The sequence below is a fragment of the Saccopteryx leptura genome, chromosome 1, assembly GCF_036850995.1.
Source record: "Saccopteryx leptura isolate mSacLep1 chromosome 1, mSacLep1_pri_phased_curated, whole genome shotgun sequence".
Taxonomy (NCBI): Eukaryota; Metazoa; Chordata; class Mammalia; order Chiroptera; family Emballonuridae; genus Saccopteryx; species Saccopteryx leptura.
Genome location: NC_089503.1, coordinates 363,762,355 through 363,786,294, shown reverse-complemented (window position 1 = coordinate 363,786,294; position 23,940 = coordinate 363,762,355). Strand labels below are relative to the sequence as shown.

Genomic DNA, 23,940 nt, shown 5'->3' with positions numbered 1-23,940 from the left:
AAGACGAAAACCTAAAATCTTGAATTGCAAAAAAAACACTGTATCTTACAGAGAAAATCTAATGTCAGATTTGAGATCAGCACACTTGAATTAGGTAAAAACAAGTGTTTTTGTGGGTGCAACAAAAATTTTGTTGCCCAGTGTTATCCTTGTTTTTATAATAACTTCCTTGGAGCTTTTACTTATAGTTTTGTTTTTGTTCTTTGTATCTGGTAGTATAACCCCTTGAGTATTTCCCATATTGGGGGTTTTCTGGTGATAAATTTCCTCAGCTTCTCTATGTCTGGAGAAGTTTATATTTCTTTATAATTGAAGGGTAACTTTGATGGATATAGTATTCTTGGCTGGTAATTCAAGTCTTTCAGGGCTTTGAATGCTTGGGTCCACTCTCTTCCGGCTTGTAGAGTTTCTGATGAGAAGTCTAATGATAATCTAATGGGCCTTCCTTTATGTGTTGTGTTCTTTTTCCTAGCTACCTTGAGGACTCTTTCTTTGTCAGTGGTTTTTGAAAATTTTATTATGATGTGACTTGGAGAAGGTCTGTTTGGGTTGAGGTAACTCTGCACTCTGTTTGCTTCTTGATTTTGAAGATCTTGGATAGATTTCATCAATTATTTGTTTGAATAGGCCCTCCATCCCTTTCTCCCTCTCTTCCTCTGACATATTGCTGTTTTTAATGGAGTCAGACAATTCTTGTAGTGCTCTATCATTTTTTTTTTTTTTACATTTGTGAGTTTCCCTCCTCTCTGTAGCATCTCTAGTTGCCTGTCTTTGATGCCACTGATTCTCTCCTCTATCTGGCCTATTATCTAAACTTGCTACCTCATTTTTCAATTCATGTATTGAGTTCTTCATCTCTGTTTTTAAAGTTTCAATCTCCTTGGTGAAGTACTCATTTTGTTCATTAATTTGTTTTTTGAGCTTGTTAAATTGCCTATCAGTGTTTTCTCACGTCTCAATGAGCATTTTCAGAACTTCAATTTTGAATTCTGTATTGTTTAACTCCAAAGTTTCCATGTAAATGAGATTGCTTTCTGGAGATTTTTCTTTTTGAACTTCATCTTTTATTTTGTATAGCCATGGTATTTGTTTTCTTCTTCCTTGATGGCATTTGACAGTGGTATTGTTAAGAAATCTAACAATAAACAACTAAAAAAATTAAAAATACAATGAAAAATAGAAAAAATTAAACATAATAGTAGTAGTGAAAATCCACTAAAAACAAAGCAAAAAAATAGCAAACAAAACACAAAAAAAGAATTTAAAAAATTAAAGAAAATAAGGTTTAAAAGAGAGAAAGAGGTCCTGGCCAGTTGGCTCAGTGGATAGAGGGTTGGCCCAGTGTGCGGACTTCCTGAGTTCTATCCCAGGTCAGGGCACACATGAGAAGCAACCATCTGTTTCTCTCCCCCCCTCTCTCTCTTCCCCTCTTGCAACCAGTGGCTTGATTGGTTTGAGCATTAGCCCCAGGTGCTGAGGATAGCTCAGCTGGTCCCCAGCATTGGCCTCAGGTACTGAGTATAGCTCAATTGGTCCAAGCATCAGCCCCAGACAGGGGTTGCTCAGTGGATCCCATTGAGGATGCATGTGGGAGTCTCTTGATCTTCCCTCCTCTCACTTAAAAAACAATTCAGTTTTGAGGTTTTTGTTTTCTTCCAGTAGGAGGCACTGTATTACAAGTTTTAGCTCTGTGAAATTCCTGGCCTGACCTCTGCTGAGACTCTGCTGTCGCAATGAGGTGGGCTGAATTGAGGTGATGTGTGCGGCATGTTGTGAGGGCTCTATGGCTTTATCAGTGGCGATCTCAGGCCTCCTGGTGTTCCTCCCAAGGTCTCAACAGACCAGGAGACCAGACATGGAGCACCTTTGTTCTTTAGGGGAGAGAGTGGCTCTGGAGAGCTAGCTGCAGGGTCTCTGCCACTCTCCTTACCTGATAAGAGGTGGGATCTGGGAGGCTGGGGGTCTGCACTTTGGTTTTCTCTGTCTCTGGGCCAGGTGTGGACTGCTGGCACCATGGGAACACCGGCCATGACCACTTGTACTGTCGCTGCTTTGGCTTAGTATCTCCCCCTCTGCCTCTCATCTCATCATTCCTCTCGGCAGGAGACCCAGTCACCCTGGGTTTCTCCCCTCTGGACCCCCCGGCAGACAAAACCCCAAACAGTCTGGGCCTCTCTCCTCTCCACAGCTGACTGAGAGTGCATCTTATCTTCCATCCCCCTTCTCAACCCTTCCCACCTTTAGTTCATTCAATGCGTGGATCTTTCCAGGCATGCCTGCGAACCCAGCTGGGGCTGTTTCACTGCATTATACCTGTTCAATTTGTTGAAATTTCAAGAGGAGAAATCAAGGGCATCTCTCATGCTGCTGTAAGTCTGATGTCATCCTTTTTTTTTTTTTTTTCAAACTCAAGTTTTTGTTAGATCATTAGTATTCTTTCACACTGGAAAACAGATCCAGATATTTATAAATATAGAGGAGGGCAAAAGTAGGTTTACAGTTATAATACTAGTAAGTACAATAATAATAATACAAGAACAAACTATGTTTCACACACAATTAAAAACCTACTTAACCTATTTTTGCCCACTCTGTGTATATATTTATCAGTAAAGACAATACTGAGCTTTGTTTTCTGGGCAAAAATGCCAAATTAGTCCCTCTTCATAAAAAGCAATTACAATGTAAGGACATTCATGGTTGCTTTAATTGTCAGTTCCAAGTCTGCCTCATTTAAATCTTTCCATTTCATGGAAAATGTCTCATTGAAAACCATGTTAAAGCCCCTTGATTTGTCAGCAGATTCTAATTTGCTGTTGTCAAGTTCACTGTCAGATAAAGATTTTGTTTTTGTGCCATCTGGTTCTTTATCAGCTCTTGGAAAATAAAGAAAAAGACAATCAAGTTTTCCTCAGGTTCTCAAGGACTGTCAGTTTCTAGAAATCCCTCCCATTCAGGGAAGTACTCCCCCTTCCCACTGACTCTATGTCATGTCAATCTGGGACTTTCCATAAAATATTCCAGCTTGGCCTCCTCAGCCTTTGTAATTTTTGCATTGTTTCCCATTGTTTGCAGTGGAGCCTATTTCTTATCACAGACTTGGGAGAACTGTGACCTATCATCTCTAAGCTGCTTCAAGCTGGTCTGCTGGCCTCCAGCCCTCTGTACCTCCAGCATGAGCCACATTCAAGGGGCAGTGGCCTCAAGCTGTTATTTTTAAGAATGGAAGTGTGATTTATTTTCAAATGATGAAACTCCCCAGTCACATTTTTATCCTCATTTATACTGTCATCTTTACATAGGTAGTACATTTGGACTATAAGGGAATTCAATGTATGTTTTGTTTATGTTGATCTATTTCCCAATGGCCCTCACTGGGATAGGGATACCATTTCTCGAATGTAAAGTACAATTTTAGGCCTGACCAGGCAGTGGCGCAGTGTATAGAGTATTGCCCTGGGACGTAGAGGACCCAGGTTCGAAATCCAAGGTTGCTGGTTTGAGTGTGGGGTCGCTGGCTTGAGATGGGATCACAGGCTGAGGACATGACTCCATGGTTGCTGGCTTGAGCCCAAAGGTTGCTGGCTTGAAGCCCAAGGTCACTGGCTTGAGTAAGGGGTCACTCACTGTGCTGTAGCCCCCCATACCGCCAGTCAAGGCACATAAGAGAAAGTAATCAATGAACTAAGGTGCCACAACTATGAGTTGATGCTTCTCATCTCTCTCCTGTCTGTCTCTATCTGTCCCTCTCTCTGTCACAAACCTAAATAAATAAATAAATAAAGTAAGCAAGTAAGAACAATTTTAGGACAGCCCTTTTGCCTCCCAGTCATGTTCCTATCCTCACCCTTGCTCCCTCTAGTGTAAGCTAGCAGGACCTACAGGGGAGTTGACAGGAGCCGTTCATCCCTGAGGACAGTAACACTGCTACCAGGTTAGAAATCTGGAAGATGTAGAATTGTCCCTTCTGGTATTTTAATGTAGGAACCCCTGATATTGAAAAAAAAAAATCCCTAAAATGTCAACCGCCGGCTTCCAGCTATGCTTCCCTTCTAGTGCCAGTAGTGCATCCTCTAGGGGGTGCCATTCACTCTGTTTCCACATGAACAGTGTCCTCTCTTTAATTTAATGAAACATTTGTTAGCCAAGTGAGAGGCATTAGTCAGAAGGACACAATGAGTGCCTGCATGGCTGGGTTTTTTTTTTTTTGGGGGGGGGGGAGCTCAGTCTAGCACCCAGGCTCAGAATTCACCCTAAAGAGAGGTGATCAACTAATTCGAGAACTCTGCTACAACATTTCAAAATTGGAAAGCATGAAAGACTAACAACCACTGAAAGCAGCAGAGTAAGGATCTGGCAAACTAAATTAAGTGCAATTTTAAGTAGATGATATCCATGTATTTGTCCCTTTCACGTTAATGTGATCAACAGTAACGTTACTGGAGTGCATGTATGTGATAATGCTAGTTTTGAAAGCTGGAGTTTACGATTATTCATAAACAAAAATGGAAAGACAAAAAGCCAAGTTTTAGAAAAGGCAAGACAACAGAAACAGCAGTGAGCTTGGGCATCTCTGTGTGTATGTCTACCTACACAAAGGGCAAATGAAATGGACCCTCTACTTAGGGACATGACTGCATTCTTAAGTTTTCAATTACTAAGAGTAAATAACTTGAACTGGACTACACCAATCTTTGAATTATCCATCTCAAACCACTAAATATCATAGCAAACATGCTTCCTTTTGCATGTGGTGGGTGTTCAGATCACTTTGGCATTCACTCACACGTTTGGTGAGGGCTGATTTCAGTATCTAGCCAAGCTTTCGTATGCCATATTCCAGGGGTGACCAGCACTGATTAAACTGAGTGCAGCAATTTGACAAAAGGTATCAGAAAAAGATAAAAACCTGGGATTGAAAAACTAACCTAGCATTTGGATCCAAGGAGTATTATACATACATCTCCAAATATAATTATCAGATGTCAGATCTAATGATACATGGCCTGAGACAAAACAGAATGCAGAGAGGTGATAAGCTTTGCTGCAGGAAGACCTGGTACAAGCCTCTAACCCCCTCTCTTACCAGCAGAGGGCCCCAGGCAATCCTGCCCTCCCCAGCTGTAAAATGGAGTAATAATGCTCTTTTGGGTTATGAACTTATAAAGAAAATACAACAGTCAAGGTGCTTAGGTGCTGGCTAACAGAAAGCACTTGTTAAATAAGTTTGAATTATATTTTCTACCACAGGACAAAGTAAATGTATTATTTGGTGGCAGAGGTTCAAAACATGAGGAAACAACTTTTCTTTTTTTTTTTTTTTTTGTATTTTTCTGAAGCTGGAAACGGGGAGAGACAGTCAGACAGACTCCCGCATGCGCCCGACCGGGATCCACCTGGCACGCCCACCAGGGGTGACGCTCTGCCCACCAGGGGGCGATGCTCTGCCCCTCTGGGGCGTCGCTCTGCCGCGACCAGAGCCACTCTAGCACCTAGGGCAGAGGCCAAGGAGCCATCCCCAGCGCCCGGGCCATCTTTGCTCCAACGGAACCTTGGCTGCGGGAGGGGAAGAGAGAGACAGAGAGGAAGGGGGGGGGGGGGAGAAGCAAATGGGCGCTTCTCCTATGTGCCCTGGCCGGGAATCGAACCCAGGTCCCCCGCACGCCAGGCCAACGCTCTACCGCTGAGCCAACCGGCCAGGGCCTACAACTTTTCTTTAAAACTGACTGATACTAATAGAATTAGAAAGGAAACAGTTTTCTAAGGCAAAATTATTTAAACCACAGTGCGACTAAATTGCATTAACTATATCCCACTATCAGTAAAGTAAGTATGCTAAATATTTGGTTTCCACCCATGAAACATAGCAAAACACACAAAATTCAAGCTTTGAAAAGCATTTATTTTTTGATTATTGGAATTCATCTTTCATGAAATTTTTATTAAGTAGTGTATTTTAAATTAAGCTCAAGGGCATAATTGCAACCCAACAGCAATACATACAAGTGGTTTTCCATTCAAATTTACAAAAGCATTATTTAGTAACAAAAATATAGAAGGGGTTGAAATTGCCTTTTAATCCAAAAATTTTAAGACCATTTACCAACATCTTACTATAGCTATTTCAAGAGAGAGGAGAAAAGGACTATTAATAAAGATTATCACAAACCATCCAGTTACCTCGGAGTTAGGTAATTGGATATTTCCGAGTCCACTGTGGTTTTAAATATTTTGTTAGCAAATAAATTCACTTGTATGAAAGGCTTTAGGGTAAAATCATGTTTTAGGGTAAAATCCTAGAGTGAGAACAGTACGCATGATATTCATAACTGTAACTAGCAGTTAAAACAGAGTAAATCTATGTGTTCATTAGATTGTACAGTGTAGTACAAATTCTTACAGTTAATTTTGTTTTCAGAGAAACAGATATCCAATAATGAGAGTACTTCAGCAACTTACCAGTAACTATTTCAAAGGTTTTGAAAAGGATTCTATCAATTCCTATTTTACAGTAAAGTAGTGCACTTCAAGTTGGGACACTAGGTCCTGAGGCCAACTCCTCATTCTAAGATCTTCAGAAAAGATCCTAGAGTCCCTAAAAGTCAGAGGCTCAATGGAGTACACTAACGAGTGTTTCTTCTAAGCACTACCCTGCTAACTTCTGAAACAACCATCTGACTTCGCTCCACAATGAGGAACGGTGTTCATCCTCTTTTTGGTAGTGTTTTACCTTATTTTTAAAAAGTACACTTGTGCTATCAACTTTGGGCAGACGAAAAGGAAACCATTTAGCCTGGTTTTATTTAATTACGTTGCTTTATATAGGCTACATGTATCCTATATAATTCAATAGGCCGACTGAAAGGAAAAGGAAACCTTAGGAACTTCAAAATACGACAATTATTACAGAGCTATATATCTATGTGCTAAAAATTAGCCATGATGTAAAAAAAATGCATTGGAGCACAAATGTACAACATTCTGGGGTCTCAGACAAGTTCCTTCAGCAACCAACCATGAATGGTCCATGAGAAATTGGTGGTAAAGTTATTGAAAAGAATTAAGGGTCTCGGGGGAAAAAAATGAATGTCAATTTAGAAAGTTTTAGAATTAAATTGAGAATGTATTTAACATATCACTTGTGGCTGATTTTTAGGCCTACTTAATTATTTTAAATGATTAATTATAGTTAGATTTAAAATACAGAAGTACAAATTAAAAATTCAAATGTGTAACAAAGATTTATCTTCGGTTCTTGCAAAAAGAATAAAAAGGACAAAAGTACATAAAATTCTATTACAAACCAGAGGAACGACAACCATCAGAGATTACATTTTTTATGTGATACCAGTAACAAACTTCCACCAACACACATGTAACTAATATGAAATACAACTATATACCATACTACATAATGTGATTTTCCTGATACTAAAAAACATAAAACTATTTGACACAAAATATATATACTTTGTGTAAAAATGAACAAGACTATATTTCACAAGAGTAGAAAACAAAAGGTGAGTCACTAGCTGGCAGCCAAGTTGTAGGAACCGAGTTTCCCCGACACCCATCCCGCCGCCAGCAATGGGCGTGGTGACAACTGGGACATGGAAATAAGCATTTTATATTACTTTGAAATATATAATGCCAGATGATGTCAACATTATGAAAAGCAAACATCCATTCTTAACCACTTAACAAAGACATGCCCCAGAAAACTCTATTAGGTTCTCACCATTAGTCTGGACGGGGGCTGAGTGGTATGGATGGAAGACTTAGGGAAATAAGAAAGAAAACATACAAAAGGAATATATTATATAAAACATAGTGCATTTAGTACAAATAATGAAAAAGGACTTTATAGCACATTTTCCAAGAAACTTAATTTTTACATATTTTGAAATCCTGTAAAAACCAAGTATATTGCAAGGGGTTAAAAACAAAATCATTGATAAGTAATAATTAGTCTGAACAGAATTCATGCATTTATTTTAGTTGGAGAGCTACGGTCCCACGTCACAAAACTGATGCTCTGCCACGATTACATATTAAAATCATTTCTTAAATTATATTTGCTCCTGACAGAGGCCTGTGAAAGTTCTGTACAAACCAAAGATCATAGAAATTTTTAAGTAATAATCGTAAAATACCATACAAAAATGTGTAAACAAAAAGATGCTTTAGAGTTGCAGGGTGCTATAAAATCCCTAATGTGGATCACAACAAAAGATCATCTCTTGTCCATTTTAAAAAATTGTTAGCATAATCCTAAAAGTTCAAAACTGCGCTGTCAGTCGGCAGCAAAAGGCGCTGGAGGCCCCCCACACTTTGCCAGGCCCCAGGGAGGAACCGCAGACCTGCTGACGCAGCTCCAGGCCCTGGCTCGCACAGGCACAGGCTCGCTGCGCTGCGGCCGAGGGACAGGGACGTATGGAAAACCTGCCGACAAGCCTCACCTGGGAAGTGCTCTAGCACTAAAACATGTATACTCCTCTTACATCTACCCGGTCAGAGAAACCTGCTTTTAAAAGATATAAACAATATAAATTCTGATAGTAAAGCACTGTAAAAATTAGGTATGATATTTTTGGCACAAAGTACTTTTCAAATCTGAGCTTTCTTGCAAAATATACGTCTGGAATTTATTTGAAAATAAAAGCTTTTAACATATACACACTTATAAATGGTTCTAGGAGTGAATGAACTAGACTGTGTGCTGAAATACTGCACACGCCTTCAGATGATGTTGGTACCAAGCGTCGGCATGCACACCTCCACATCCCACATTACACAGATATTGCACAAGTAACATCACTAACGCACACACTCATGCGGTCTGACAAGACTTAGGGTTTACCTGTCGGCATTATTTTTTGTATTTGGATTCAATACTATTTTCCAGAAAGCTAGATGACCAATTTCAGAAAAAGAATGTTTGCTATCTTTCCTTGACCCATAATATTAAAATCTGTACCGATATATTTAGGCATCTATGTTTTCCGGCATTTAAAATTCAGCAAAACCAGTTTTTGACATTTCTTACAGCATTCCTTCAAAAACAGGAGAAGCTTCGTCTAATGTAAAAAAAATTAAAATGAGTCCACAGGGCAGTAATTTTTTCACCAAAGATCGATCTCACTCCCATCAGAAAAGCACTGCAGAACAATATTTAAGTCTCTTGGCTTTCAGAGAGCCATCAGGTGCAAAGTCTGCTATAAAACTTGTACCAAACCATGACAGCTGCATGTAGTTCTTACTGAATTGCACTATTTTTTCCTGCCTAAAACATGTTAGGGTATGCTACAGCTGCTAAAAGGATTTCTGTTTTTCTTGGTCCTCTGTTTGTTGGGTCTAAGATTGATGACATCTCCACCATTAAGGGTACTTGAATTCTGACCCGAGTGACTTCCACCTGTGTTAAAGACACCTGTAATAAATTTAAGGAAAACACAGTGATTGCCACTGTTATCTACTGACGACTGCATCCTGCTTCTTAGTAAATCAGTAGTATTTCCAACTATTTACAATTTTAAGTTTTTGTTTTCATTTCATTCATTATTTATTTATTGAAAGATAAAGGAGACAAGAAGGGAGAGAGATAAGAAGCAACAACTCATAGGTGCATCACTTTATAGTTGTTCATTGATTGTTTCTCATATGTGCCTTGTCCACGGGGCTCCAGATGAGCCAGGGACCTTTGGCTCAAACCAGCAACCTTGGGTTCAAAGCTAGTGACCTTGGGCTTCAAGCCAGCAACCTTTGGCATGGATGTTTTTTTTTTATCAATTTTTCCTATGTATCCTTTCAGAGATATTTTATCATTAGGGTAAACAAAAATGCATATATATTCTTTTTTTCCCTCCCTTTGCTACCCAAATGGTGATGTACTCTACACACTGCTCTGCATCTTTTCACTAACAATCCATTTTGGAAATATGGAATCAATAAATAAGATAATCGTAATAATTTCACTTATTAACTTTACATCGTATAACTTCCTCAAGAATACTTGATTTGTGGTTAACAGCAGTATTTGTGAAATTTTATGTTAATAAAAATATTACATATGTAAAAGCTGGTAGTAATGCAGGATTTTCCTATCAAGGCTAAAATGACAATTAAATGGTGTACAGATAAAATCATGAGTAGATAAAATGGATAAATAGGGAAAAGAGTTTAACTATTATAGTTTCCACTTTGAACTGAGCTAGTCTTTATAAACCGTTTATCATCTTTGATACACAAAACTCTGGGCCAGAGACACTATCAACAATACAAAGGGTAACTATAACCAATTCCTGCCCACAAGATGTTTACTATCTTAAAATAAAACAGTTTACAATCTAATAAGTGGGGTGAGTTATAAAAAGAAGTAATGCTATAAGGCATTATATGTTAAGAGCCATAAAAGAGACACAAGATCCCACAGATGGTTCAAAGGACTGATTACACGTAGCTTATAGAAGGAGGAACTACATGAAGAAGGTGGAACAAGACACCTGGCAATGCTCTTGTCCATCTAGAAGAAAACATGAGGCCAGCTATATAGTTGAGTGAGCTTTCTAGAGAGCCCATGAGGAATGAACAGTTCTTTGACAGAAGATGAGAAAGGGAGGTCATTCTTGATGAAAGAAGGAAAATGAGCAAAGTGAGTTAAGTAAAAACAGTGCTAAGAATGTTCAAGAAAGAGCAAGCTGCCTGGCAGAACTGGTAAAAGAGATACTTATATAACAGTGGGCACAAGGCCGCACAGGACAGATGGGCGAGACTGTTTTTAAATACTAGAATGAAGAAATCTTTTATTTAATGTGTTCCATGACGAGAATCAATATACCAGTACCTTTAATAAAAAACCAGAGATACTCCTAAACTTAATAATCACCAATCTAACACTTTCTAATCACATTTCTTAAACACTGTATAAAATAACAGTAAATATGATAATCATGAATGGAAAATAAATTTACCAGGTAAACAGAGTCTAAAATTTCCTGGGTACTTACCAATTTTGTTACTACTTGAATGCCTTAATTCTGGATCCTCAGCTATTTGTTGTTTGAGTTTTTGAAGATACTTTTCAGCCAAATATTTAAAAACTACAAGAAAAACAAGAACAAAAACCCTACCTAGCTCAGTATGACTTATGCAGGTAAAATGTGTTATTTCACATCACTATAATATTTCTATTTCCTAAACAAATATAAAATTAACAGACTTACAAGCATATAATCTAGTTAAAAAATTCAACTTTTAAAATTTATTTGAGCAATACCTAAGTACAGTGAATGGCAATAGTGATAAATATATAGCAGCATTTTGTTAGTAAAGAAATGAAATAATATTTGTAATCATTGTCTTTTTAGCTTTAAGTTGAATAATGATTAATATTGAGCAACATTAAATGACTTAGTCTTGAAAAGATGTCTCATTTCTTTGTGAAAATAACTATCCAGAAGATACCCAAGCAACAATCTAGTTGCTATCTAATAAAATCAGCAGCAATTCTGGAGTGAGAAAAACGATTACCTTTTTGTAATCTCATTTTTTTAAACCAGGAAATATTATTAAACAAATTAAGGTCATTGTAATGACCTAATGGAATATCCACTACTGTGGCGTTCTAAACAATTCAGTAATTTAAAGAGGTATGCATGAAATACATATATGCCTACACACTCACACATATAGTTATATTTTTAAAGATAAAATGCAAAACAGGCTCTGGCCGGTAGCTCAATAGATAGAGCATCGGCTTGGCGCACGGGCGTTCTGGGCTTAATCCCATCAGGGCACACAGGAGAAGCGACCATCTGCTCCGCCACCCTTCCCCTCCTGCAGCCTGGGGTTTGAATGGTCTGAGTGTTGGCCTGGGAACTGAGGATAGCTCAGTTGGTCCGCGCATCGGCTCAGGCTGCTAAAATTATCTCAGTTGATTCAAACATTTGCCCCAGACAGGGGTTGCCAGGTAGATCCGGTCGGGGCGATTGCAGGAGTCTGTCTCACTATCTCCCCTCCTGTCACTTAAAAAAAAAGATAAAATACAAAACAAACACCCCAAATAGTTTTGCTGTAGAGTAGTAAGTATTCCAAGACATTAGTAAATAATTAAAAACTCTAATTCAAAGAAGCATCATGCCTTTGAATTTTTCTTAATGATAGGTAACAAGAAAATTCTACTCTCATGTCCAGTATTTTCTAAACAACACAACAGAAAAGTAGGAAGAAGAAGAAAAGGAACTTGCAGGGAGTTGGTCCGAAAGGCAGTTTACCTTCGCTCACATTCAGATCCTCCTTCACAGACGCCCTGTAGAACCGCAGCCTCAGCTGTCTCGCCAGGGCCTCGGCTTCCTCGCTGTGCGTCAAGTTAGAAAAATGCTTACGAAGGGACTTGCTGATAACTTGTTTTAAAAAAATCACTTTTCTTACATGTACTGATACAGCTTGGGGAGGAGGGCTGTCAGGCCTTGCAGAACAGTGAAAGCTGTGTCCTCAGTGCCTGGACAGAGTGTTTAGTATTCACTCCTCTTGGGGGATCACCACCAACTATTAACTGTCAACAGACTTTTCTATATAGTCACTAAACTGTAGCCTTAAAATAGCAAAACATCACTTTTCTTTATATAACAATTTTCTCTTGTTTTTAAAAATTTTGAGTTTAATTACACTCTGAAAATCATATACTGCATTACTTATTTTACTCTTATTGGCTATAAAACCACTGCTGCCAAAGTCAAAGTCAGTACAGTAATGACTGTCTCTGTAAGAGCAGACTCCTAATTTTAGTGTTATGACTCCTGACTGTGGACTCCTGATTTTACTGACTGTAGTGGCTATGCTCCAAAATGGTTCCCAATGATCCCATCCCATCCCACCCCCCCACCCCTGTGCAGTCTCCTCCCACACTGTGACCAAGGCTGCTCTGTGATCAGTACTATACAGAAGCAATACGGTGTGGCTTCGGAGACAAGGTCGTGAGAGCCGTATGGCTTCTGCTTTGCTCTCTCTGGGATGCCTGCCGTGGGGAGCCAGCTGCCACACCGTGAAGACACTCAAGCAGCCTTAGAGAGAGGCGCACATGGCAAGGAACTGAGGCCCCTGCTAACAGCCAAGTAGCCATCCTGGAAGTAGACCCTCCAGCCCCAGTCAACCCTTCCTGTGACCATACGCCTAGCTGACATCTGGACTGCACCCTCATGAAAAACTGAACCAGAACAACCCCCAAGCCACCCCAAATTCCTGACCTGCAGACACTGAAATAATAAATGCTAGTTGTTTTAAGCCACTAAGTTTTAGACAAATTTGCTATATCGCAACAGATAATCAACATAAAAACATAAAGGTAAAAAAACAAGCAAAGAGGCCCTGGCCGGTTGGCTCAGTGGTAGAGCGTCGGCCTGGTGTGCAGAAGTCCCGGGTTCAATTCCTGGCCAGGGCACACAGGAGAAGCGCCCATCTGCTTCTCCACCCCTCTCCCTCTCCTTCCTCTCTGTCTCTCTCTTCCCCTCCCTCAGCGAGGCTCCATTGGAGCAAAGATGGCCCAGGTGCTGGGGATGGCTCCTTGGCCTCTGCCCCAGGCGCTAGAGTGGCTCTGGTCGCAACAGAGCGATGCCCCAGAGGGGCAGAGCATCGCCCCCTGGTGGGCAAAGCGTCGCCCCCTGGTGGGCGTGCCGGTGGATCCCAGTCAGGCGCATGTGGGAGTCTGTCTGACTGTCTCTCCCCGTTTCCAGCTTCAGAAAAACAAACAAACAAAAAAAAAAACAAAGATTTTCAAAGCTAGCAAAACTTTAATAACACAATGAGCAAATACTTACAAAAAATAATTATCAGAATGCTAAACCCATTCACAAATTTGAGCTTAATAGTTCTGAATGTACAAAATAGTATGAAGCTGACCTACTTACCTATTTAAACTCATCAACGTCAGCTATTTACTTACTCTATACTAAAGCATCTTTCTTAATAGTCTTACTATATCTAGATTTGACTAAAATGTAGAATGGGGTTTGTGGTACAAAGACCTAAGACTAGGAGTCTAAAAGGGCCTTCAAATTTTTAGTCCTTCAATTTTCTCTACTTAGAATTCAGTATGAACTTTTTTTAAACCAAACCCATCACACAAAATAGCTCACAGAGATTTTAAGTATAAGGCACTCTTTATATAGTAAACTTCCTCAAATTTTGTAAGTCTCTACAAAAATTAAAATAGATTTTACCTTCATAGAATTATCACCACCCCCTCAAAAGTTGCCATCTTACTTCTTTATGCAAGAATCATCCAGGAGGTCAATCTTGTTTTGTACAAGGACAGTTGGTATATCTCCAACTTCCGCTACTACTTTTTCTCTCCAACTGGAAATTGCTTCAAAAGATTCCCTGTCTGTGGTAGAAAATACCAGCACACAAGCCTGGGCTCCTGTAAGGTCACAAAATATATATGTTACTTATATTAATGAAACAGTCCCATGCAGGGTGAGGGCAGTTTTTACCTATCAAAACAATTTTTATGTAAATAAATACTGAACTCATCTTTTAGCACTCTGCTTATTTTTTTAACATATAAATTCTATTTTCTAATTCCCAGAACCAATTTTGACCAAGAACAGTGTTTCTCAAACTTGGAAAAGTGTCAAAGTACCCTCAAAATTATACACTTTTTGGGGGCAGGACAACATGAAATACCAATATATTTAATTATGTTATGAGACCTAGAGAGAATGGCAAACTAAGCATCAATGAATGGCTGTTGCCAAGTTCTTCCTATTAATATTTATCATTTGCTTCTTAATTTCTTTTAGCAAAGTCTTAAGATAAAATATAAGAATCATAATTTTCTTATTCTATTTACTTTTTTAAAAACCTATATATTTCCTTACTTTAGTAGCAGAACACCAATGATGCTAATGAACATCATTTAAGAACCAGTGCCGCCTGACCAGGCAGTGATGCAGTGCATAGTGTCGGACTGGGACGCAGAGGACCTAGGTTCGAAATCCTGAGGTTGCCAGCTTGAGCATGGGCTCATCTGGCTTGAGTGCGGGGTTGATGGCTTGAGTACGGGGCCACTTGCTCTGCTGTAGCCCCCTGGTCAAGCACATATGAGAAAGCAATCAATGAACAAGTAAGTGTGCCGCAACGAAGAGTTGATGCTGCTCAGCTCTCTCCCTTCCTGTCAGTCTGTCCCTATCTGTCCCTCTCTGTTTCAAAGAAAACAACAAAACACCAAAAAACAAAAAACCAGTACCAAGAGAAAAACATATACAATAGAGGAAAAAGTTTCATTTATTATGTGTAACTGTCTAATTCCCATACTACATCATTAGCAGTATTTTATCATTTTATCTATCAACAATCACATTAGGTTAATAGTATCTAAAATTAAGTATAAGCAGCAACCTTCTGGAAGAAGCGCCTTCACAAAGGACTAGCTGTTGCGCCGGGCAGCATGGTGTGCAGGTGACCAGAGGACATCCTGGACTCAAGGCACGTTTTCTTTCTGAGGCCTCCCTTCCAGACGCCTCAGGTCTGAGAGTCTCCTCCTAAGTCTCAGACCTGTGCCTGTGCTCCTAAGACACTCTCAGGCCAGTACAGGCTGGTTTATCAGCAGAGGGAACACTGTAGAAAGAGCACGATTGGAGAAAACCAGCAGGCCAGTTCTGCTGTAAAAGCAGAGGCTTCTTCCGGGAAAATGCTCCTTACTCTAGACAGGTTTTAAGCCGAAGAGGAAACTCTACAAAATTCGTAAGGGGAAGAGAGACAGGGAGATACACCTGAGACTCTGTCAAAACTGAAGGAGAATAAACGAAGGACCTCACTAGTATACTGGTACATATATTTATATTTACTGAACTCTAATATTTATTTAAACTACAAAAACTTATTTAATCATACTTTAACTTTTATTTAAGTTTTATTATAAAACTCTTTGTTAGCTTTAAACCTAGAATTTTATATCTAATCAACTGGCATTTAATTCAAGGGTCCAAAAGGTATTTCCAGGTATACAAAATCTTTGACACTTCAAAACAAAACAAAACAATCCTTAGAGAAAGCAAGTAATTTTTAAAAACAAAAAAAGAAAAACTATGAAGGTAGTTCTAGAAACATGGGCAGCAAGAATGATTAAGAAAAACATAACATTTTTTTTTACAAAATTAAGGGTCAAAGGATAAAATACAAAGTATATGTGTAACAAACTCAAAATTACTTACTTAGTGGGGTACTGAGCGGGGAGGGACCAAAGAAACGTGGGGATGCGCTCAGGTGGCTGTCTGAAGAGGAGAAAGATGTAATATGGGGATACGCTTGGGTGGCCGTCTAAAGAGGAGAAAGATGTAATATGGGGATACGCTCGGGTGGCCGTCTGAAGAGGAGAAAGATGTAATATGGGGATACGCTCGGGTGGCCGTCTGAAGAGGAGAAAGATGTAATATGGGGATACGCTCGGGTGGCCGTCTGAAGAGGAGAAAGATGTAATATGGGGATACGCTCGGGTGGCCGTCTGAAGAGGAGAAAGATGTAATATGGGGATACGCTCGGGTGGCCGTCTGAAGAGGAGAAAGATGTAATATGGGGATACGCTCGGGTGGCCGTCTGAAGAGGAGAAAGATGTAATATGGGGATACGCTCGGGTGGCTGTCTGAAGAGGAGAAAGATGTAATATGGGGATACGCTCGGGTGGCTGTCTGAAGAGGAGAAAGATGTAATATGGGGATACGCTCGGGTGGCTGTCTGAAGAGGAGAAAGATGTAATATGGGGATACGCTCGGGTGGCTGTCTAAAGAGGAGAAAGATGTAATATGGGGATACGCTCGGGTGGCCGTCTGAAGAGGAGAAAGATGTAATATGGGGATACGCTCGGGTGGCCGTCTGAAGAGGAGAAAGATGTAATATGGGGATACGCTCGGGTGGCTGTCTGAAGAGGAGAAAGATGTAATATTGATACATTTAAGCAATCAAGAGAGGTAGGTAAAATAAATACACATAGCAGACACTGGAGGACCTGCGTGCGTCCCTTCTGCCCCTGCTGTCACTGCGGCTACCGAGACAGTTACTGCCCCACTGCCAGTGCCCCCCTCCGTGTCTGCTGCAGGGGCTCCTGCTTTCCTGCCTCAGGGCTTTTTCTGACACTTCCAAAGGGACCACTGGTTCATCGAATCCTCTAAGGTAGTGGTCCCCAACCTTTTTTGGGCCATGAACCGGTTTAATGTCAGAAAATATTTTCATGGACCAGCCTTTAGGGTGGGACGGATAAATGTATCATGTGACCGAGACAAGTGTCAAGAGTGAGTCTTAGACGGATGTAACAGAGGGAATCTGGTCATTTTTAAAAAATAAAACATCGTTCAGACTTAAATGTAAATAAAACGAAAATAATGAAAGTTACTTATTCTTTCTCTGCGGACCGGTACCAAATGGCCCACAGACCACTACTGGTCTGTGGCCCGGGGGTTGGGGACCACTGTTCTAAGGGGAACTAAAGCCTCTGGGGGGGGGGGAGTTTCAACTTGTGGGGGATGGGATACAGTTCTAACTAGCTCTTTAATACACCCTTTACAAGTTTTTTCTCCCTCTTTCCGTAGTCTCTCTCTCTCTCTCACTTCTGCTCCCGGGATTGCCTCCCTAATAAATTATCCTCACCCTGTTGTGCCAAAAACTGCTTTGGGTGTGTCTGGGGAGGTGGGGAAGCTCAAACTCATAAAGGAGCTAAGACTAATGAGAGGATGTGTGCCTCTTAAACCACAGGAGGAAAGGAGACTATCCAATGTACAGGAAGAAAGAACATAGGAAAAAAGCCTACAGAAAGTATAAAACTTGAAAGATGACAAAGATAAGTTGTAACAAGAGTAATAACAATTTTTTTTAAATCAGCTGAATGTAGTTTTTATTAAGAGTAATTACAATCTTTAGAAAAAATAGTACCCATATCTCTGAAGCAGAATGGCTTACCTTGATAGTAAGCCTTCAGATTAATGCTGCAACCAACTCATCTTATTAAACCAAAATATATAATCAAAATGAAAAAAACCCCACAACCTGAATGACTTTTGCAGTTCTATAAAAATTCTGACAAATGTTGGACTATTTGTTTTAATTTTCCCTAACTGAAATCACCCATCCATAGGAAATATTCTGTCAAATTATAATGCATTATGGTTCCTTTGTGTTTAGGAAAACCCTAAATAAACAAAGCTCTGTGGCTTCATTTCTCTGCCGGGACTGCTACCTGTCAGACCACCATGGCAGCACCCCGGGGCTCTGTCCCTGCCCAGGTCCCTGTGCGCAGCTGCAGCTCCAGCTTCTCACCCCTGGGGGCTGCCCACCAAAGCTCTCTGCCCCTCCTGGCAGAAGGGAGGGGGTAGAGGGGATAAAATGATGATCAAAGGAGATTTGACTTGGGTTAGTGAATACACAATACAATGTACAGATGTATTATAGAATTGTACACTGTAACCTATATACTTTTATTAACCAACGTCACCTCAATAAAGTCAATAAAAATTTAGAAAGCCCTTTCTAATATATACTAAAAAAAGTTAAAAGAGGGCCCTTTTTTGATTGAGGTACCAATAAAACCAATCACAAATACCAGATTCCAAAATGTGTGTGAGATTATTATTTGCAGAATTTACAGAGGAAATAGCTATAAATCCTACAATTCACTGGAACTCCCTTGAGCACTTCAAGAATTTTTTTTAAGAATGAGAAGGGAGCCTGACCAGGTGGTGGCGCAGAGCGTTGGACTGGGATGCGGAAGACCCAGGTTCGAGACCCCGAGGTCACCAGCTTGAGCGCGGGCTCATCTGGCTTGAGCAAAAATTCACCAGCTTGGACCCAAGGTCGCTGGCTCAAGCAAGGGGTTACTGGGTCTGCTGAAGGCCCATGGTCAAGGCACATATGAGGAAGAATGAGAAGGGAAATGGGAGAAGAATTATAAATGATTTCTTTAGAGAAAGTACTGTCCACCCCAACCCCTCTCTCTTTCAAGAGGTGGGATGGCTGGGGGAAGAGTGCTACCATTACCTCCTGCGTTTCAACCTGGAGGGATGGACTCCAGCAAGACCCCTATGGAGCCCGGTAAGTAGTCGCAGCAACCGGGGGATTCTCTGGACTGATCCTGCCTCGATGCAAGCCTCAGAGAGATGCCAGGGCTCGGAACAAGAGGGAAAACACAGACCAACAGACAAGAGAAGAGAGCTGTGTGTGAGAGTAACTGACTCCCCCTGATGGTCAGACAAGGAGGGCACAAGTACGGAAACACGTCTAAGAGATAAGCCCACTGGGGTCACTTTAAATCATGTCCATTAGGGCCACTTCTCCCGTGACGAGAGCTTAGCATAAAGGAGATGGAGGTGGAATGCTGAGTCCCACAAAGGAGCAAAGCCAAATGCACGACAGAAGTCTACGTTTGCCCTGAAGAAACATCCCCAGGAATGAGAACCTTTAAGGAATCCATGACAACTAGCTAGAGAATTGTCTTTAAACATTTGCCACCCTAACCATGAGCACGGTATATGCTTCCACTTGTTTGTATCTTCCTTGATTTCTTTTATCAATGCTTTGTAATTTTCCAAGTACAAGTCTTTAGTCTCCTTGGTTAAGTTTACTCCTAGGTACTTTATTTTTTTGGTTGTAATTGTGAAGGGGATTATTTCCTTAATTTCTCTTTCTGACTGTTCATTGTTGGTGTATAAAAATGCCTCTGATTTCTGAGTATTGATTTTATATCCTGCCACTTTGCTGAATTCATTTATCAGGTCCAGTAGTTTTTTGACTGAGACTTTAATCATTAGAGAAATGCAAATTAAAACCACAATGAGATATCACCTCACACCAGCCAGAATGGCGCTCATCAACAAAACAACACAGAATAAGTGCTGGCGAGGATGTGGAGAAAAGGGAACCCTCCTGCACTGCTGGTGGGAATGCAGACTGGTGCAGCCACTGTGGAAAACAGTATGGAGATTCCTCAAAAAACTGAAAATCGAACTGCCTTTTGACCCAGCTATCCCACTTTTAGGAATATACCCCAAGGACACCATAGAACGGCTCCAAAAGGAGAAATGCACCCCCATGTTAGTGGCAGCATTGTTCACAATAGCGAAGATCTGGAAACAGCCCAAGTGTTCGTCAGAGGACGAGTGGATTAAAAAGCTTTGGTACATATATACTATGGAATACTACTCAGCCATAAGAAATGATGACATCGGATCATTTACAATAACATGGATGGATCTTGATAACATTATACGGAGTGAAATAAGTATATCAGAAAAAACACTAAGAACTATATGAATCCATACACAGAAGGGACATAAAAATGAGACTCAGAGACATGAACAAGAATGTGATGTTGCCTGACCAGGAGGTGGCGTAGTGGATAGAGCATCGGACTGGGATGCGGAAGGACCCAGGTTCGAGACCCTGAGGTCGCTAGCTTGAGTGCAGACTCATTTGGTTTGAGCAAAGCTCACCAGCTTGGACCCAAGGTCGCTGGCTCAAGCAAGGGGTTACTCGGTCTGCTGAAGGCCCACGGTCAAGGCACATATGAGAAAGCAATCAATGAACAACTAAGGTGTTGCAACGTGCAATGAAAAACTAATGATTGATGCTTCTCATCTCTCTCCATTCCTGTCTGTCTGTCCCTGTCTATCCCTCTCTCTGACTCACTCTCTGTCTCTGTAAAAAATAAAAAAATAAAAAATTAAAAATTAAAAAAATTAAAAAAAAAAAAAAGAATGTGATGGCAACAGGGGTGGGGAGTGGGGGAGGGGGGAGGGGGCGAAGAAGGAGTGAGGGGTTGGGGGAGGGGAGGGGCACAAAGAAAACCAGATAGAACATGACAGAAGACAATTTAACTTTGGGGGAGGGGTATACAGCGCAATCAAATGTCAAAATAATCTAGAGATGTTTTCTCTCAACGTATGTACCCTGATTTATCAATGTCACTGCATTAAATTTAATAAATAAATATAAAAAAAAAATATTTGCCACCCAGAAGGCCCCAAATAGGACAAAGATAACACCCACAGTGCCCTTGTCTCCCAATTTGCTCTTCCCCTAGGCCTGACCCAGGGGAATAAACATCTCCAGCAAGCTAGAGAAGCAAGCTGGAGGAGGCAAGGCACCAACTCTCGTTACAGACCACAGGTACCAGCCCGCCAAAACCCCAGAAAGGATCAGAGATTTAATGCTCAACTATTTATATGTTTGGAGTTGTGATTAATACACAGGATTGACTAATCTAAGTACCAAATTGAGATCATGTTCATGACTACAAATAACCATCAGGCAGTTGAATAACATTATTGAGAGTGACCAGAAAAGCCATGAGCTGAGGGGGTTTTCATTGAGGGTCAAAGAAAGACTTCACCTCCTCCTACTGCCTAATCAAATATAAAGGAATGGTGACAGACAAAACAAAAGTTGCATTTTGGTCACTTTATGAGCTGTACCCTGTTCAACATACTACTATAAATATTCTCTTTTTTTTTTTTTTTTTTTTTTTGTATTTTTCTGAAGCTGGAAACGGGGAGAGACAGTCAGACAGACTCCCGCATGCGCCCGACCAGAATCCACCCGGCACGCCCACCAGGGGCGATGCTCTGCCCACCAGGGGGCGATGGTCTGCCCCTCCGGGGCTTCACTCTGCTGCGACCAGAGCCACTCTAGTGCCTGGGGCAGAGGCCAAGGAGCCATCCCCAGCGCCCGGGCCATCTTTGCTCCAATGGAGCCTTGGCTGCGGGAGGGGAAGAGAGAGACAGAGAGGAAGGAGGGGGGGTGGAGAAGCAGATGGGCGCTTCTCCTATGTGCCCTGGCCGGGAATCGAACCCGGGTCCCCCGCACGCCAGGCCGACGCTCTACCGCTGAGCCAACCAGCCAGGGCCTATAAATATTCTTAATTCAAAAATGCCCTTACACTGTTTTCAGTTCTTTTTCTTCCTCTGACTTCCTGTTATGTGTTGGAACCATTCAGTTTTAGGAAAGTTAGTTTTAATTTCTCTGTTGTAGTCATTTGGGCACATCTAATACCTTTATATTTAAAGGCACAAAGACCTTTATTTTTCTACTATTCAATCCTCCTTCTATACTACCTTCCCTAAGAACCATCTTAGATACCAGTAACCCACAAAGGAATCACTTCCAATAGTTAACAAACTACCTTCTTATCCACACATCAGGAAACAGAGATGTAAATAAATTTTGGGGAGTCAATTATAAGGATCACCAATAGCAAATGCTTATTACTAATAAGATCATTCAAAAAAAGTTACTATTTCTGATCTGAATGCAATTCAGAAAATAATCCCAAGACACATAATATGTAGAGTAATTCTACCCTCAGATAGCTGAAAGACACTACAAAATGGTCTCTAGACTAGTTTGAGTATAGCTGAGGACCAGCAGCCTCAGTGTCACCTGGGTGGTGCAGAAATAAAGAATCTCAGAGCCTCCTGCAGAGCTACTGAGTATAGAGTCTCCATTTAACAAGTCCCCAGGGAAATCATCTGCACATTAAAACTTAAGAAACACTGCTCTACAGAACACAGCAACGACCAATCAGAAACACAGGCTTTCTATATTAATTAGCTATTACTCTAGATATAAAGTACTTGTTCCTTATTCTCTTTGATACTCTGTAATCTAAAGCATACAAATTACTCAATAAACCGATCGATCACTGGTTCCATGCTCATATAATTTCAAAATAAATCTGAGAGACTTATATAGTCTTTCTTGCGTTTTATAATTATAATTTATAAATAGCTTCTTGTTCAAATCTATTTCACTTCCAACAATTTAAAATAATTTGTTTGTGAAAATACATTTTAAAAAAATTAAAGGTTTTCTGCTTCTGTGCATCATCTTGGATAATAGGTCTCAAGTCTATAACTTCGTTTATGTATGTTGCAGAAAAACATCTTTTTCTTAGAACCAATCACAGTAAAAAAAATATAACGAAAATCTATTTTAAATTGTATATAACTTTCCGTACTATGTATGCTTTCTTCTGCCTAGGCTAGACTTTTTTAAGAGCTGAAGAGGGATTATGCGGGATCCCCAAAGGCTTCCTAATATGATCTGTGCTCTGTTCTAACCTATTTACAAGGAGGTCATGTTTCAACATGTCTCACTATACAATGAAATCATCATTCAAAGAATACAACAATGCCTTTGAGTGATGGTTTTTAGTATAATAGGTCTTTTAAAACATTGGTACATAAAGACACATGCACCCCCATGTTCAATGCAGCATTATTCACAGTGGCCAAGACATGGGAACAACCAAAGTGTCCCTCTATAGAGGAATAGATAAAGATGTGGTGTATATATACAATGGAATGCTATTCAGCCATAAGAAATGACGCCATAGTGCCATTTACGACAACATGGATGGAACCTGAGAACATTATACTGACTGAAATAAGTAAATCAGGAAAAGCTAAGAACTGTCTGATTTCACACATAGGTGGAATATAAAACTGAGACTCATGAACATAGATAAAAGTGAAGTGGTCACCAGGGGGAAGGGGACATAGGGGAGGGAAACTTGGGGGAGGGGTTGATGGAACGGTATAAAGAGGGACAAATATAAGGTGACAGAAAATGATTTGACTTTGGGTGATGGGTATACAACATAATCAACAGTTCAAATTCTATAGAAATGTTTACCTGAAACCTATATGCTCTTATTGATCAATGTCACCCTGTTAAAAGTTAATTTTCTAAATAAAATTAAAAATAAAAATAAAACAAAAAAATAAATGAATTACAGTTAAACTTTTCATTTTTAAAAATTAAATTTACATAATTTTTATGTATCTTGAAAAATATATTTCTAGGACATAAAGCAATAAGCCATAATTTCATCACGTACAGTGCTTCACCACCAAATCCGCATCTTAATTTATGCTTCCTGGTCTTCATTTCTATTTATAC

At 40.2% G+C, this 23,940-nt stretch overlaps 1 protein-coding gene across 2 annotated transcripts in view; it reads right to left on the bottom strand.

The window, feature by feature from the left end:
• The window catches only part of RAB23 (RAB23, member RAS oncogene family), a 57,244-nt gene that overhangs the window by 17,437 nt on the left and 15,867 nt on the right, over window positions 1-23,940 (bottom strand). Inside the window, exons 4-7 of one of the 2 annotated variants that reach the window (XR_010748122.1) lie at window positions 14,260-14,416; window positions 12,273-12,355; window positions 11,007-11,099; window positions 2,314-2,443 (exon numbers count right to left, since the gene is read on the bottom strand). Coding sequence is in view for 1 of the 2 variants with exons in the window: in XM_066359121.1 (XP_066215218.1) it covers window positions 9,294-9,430; window positions 11,007-11,099; window positions 12,273-12,355; window positions 14,260-14,416 (470 nt within the window). In the remaining variant the exon portion in view is untranslated. Of the gene's footprint in view, window positions 1-2,313; window positions 2,444-5,881; window positions 9,431-11,006; window positions 11,100-12,272; window positions 12,356-14,259; window positions 14,417-23,940 lie in introns of those variants that run through there. The other variant, XM_066359121.1, reaches the window with a different exon arrangement.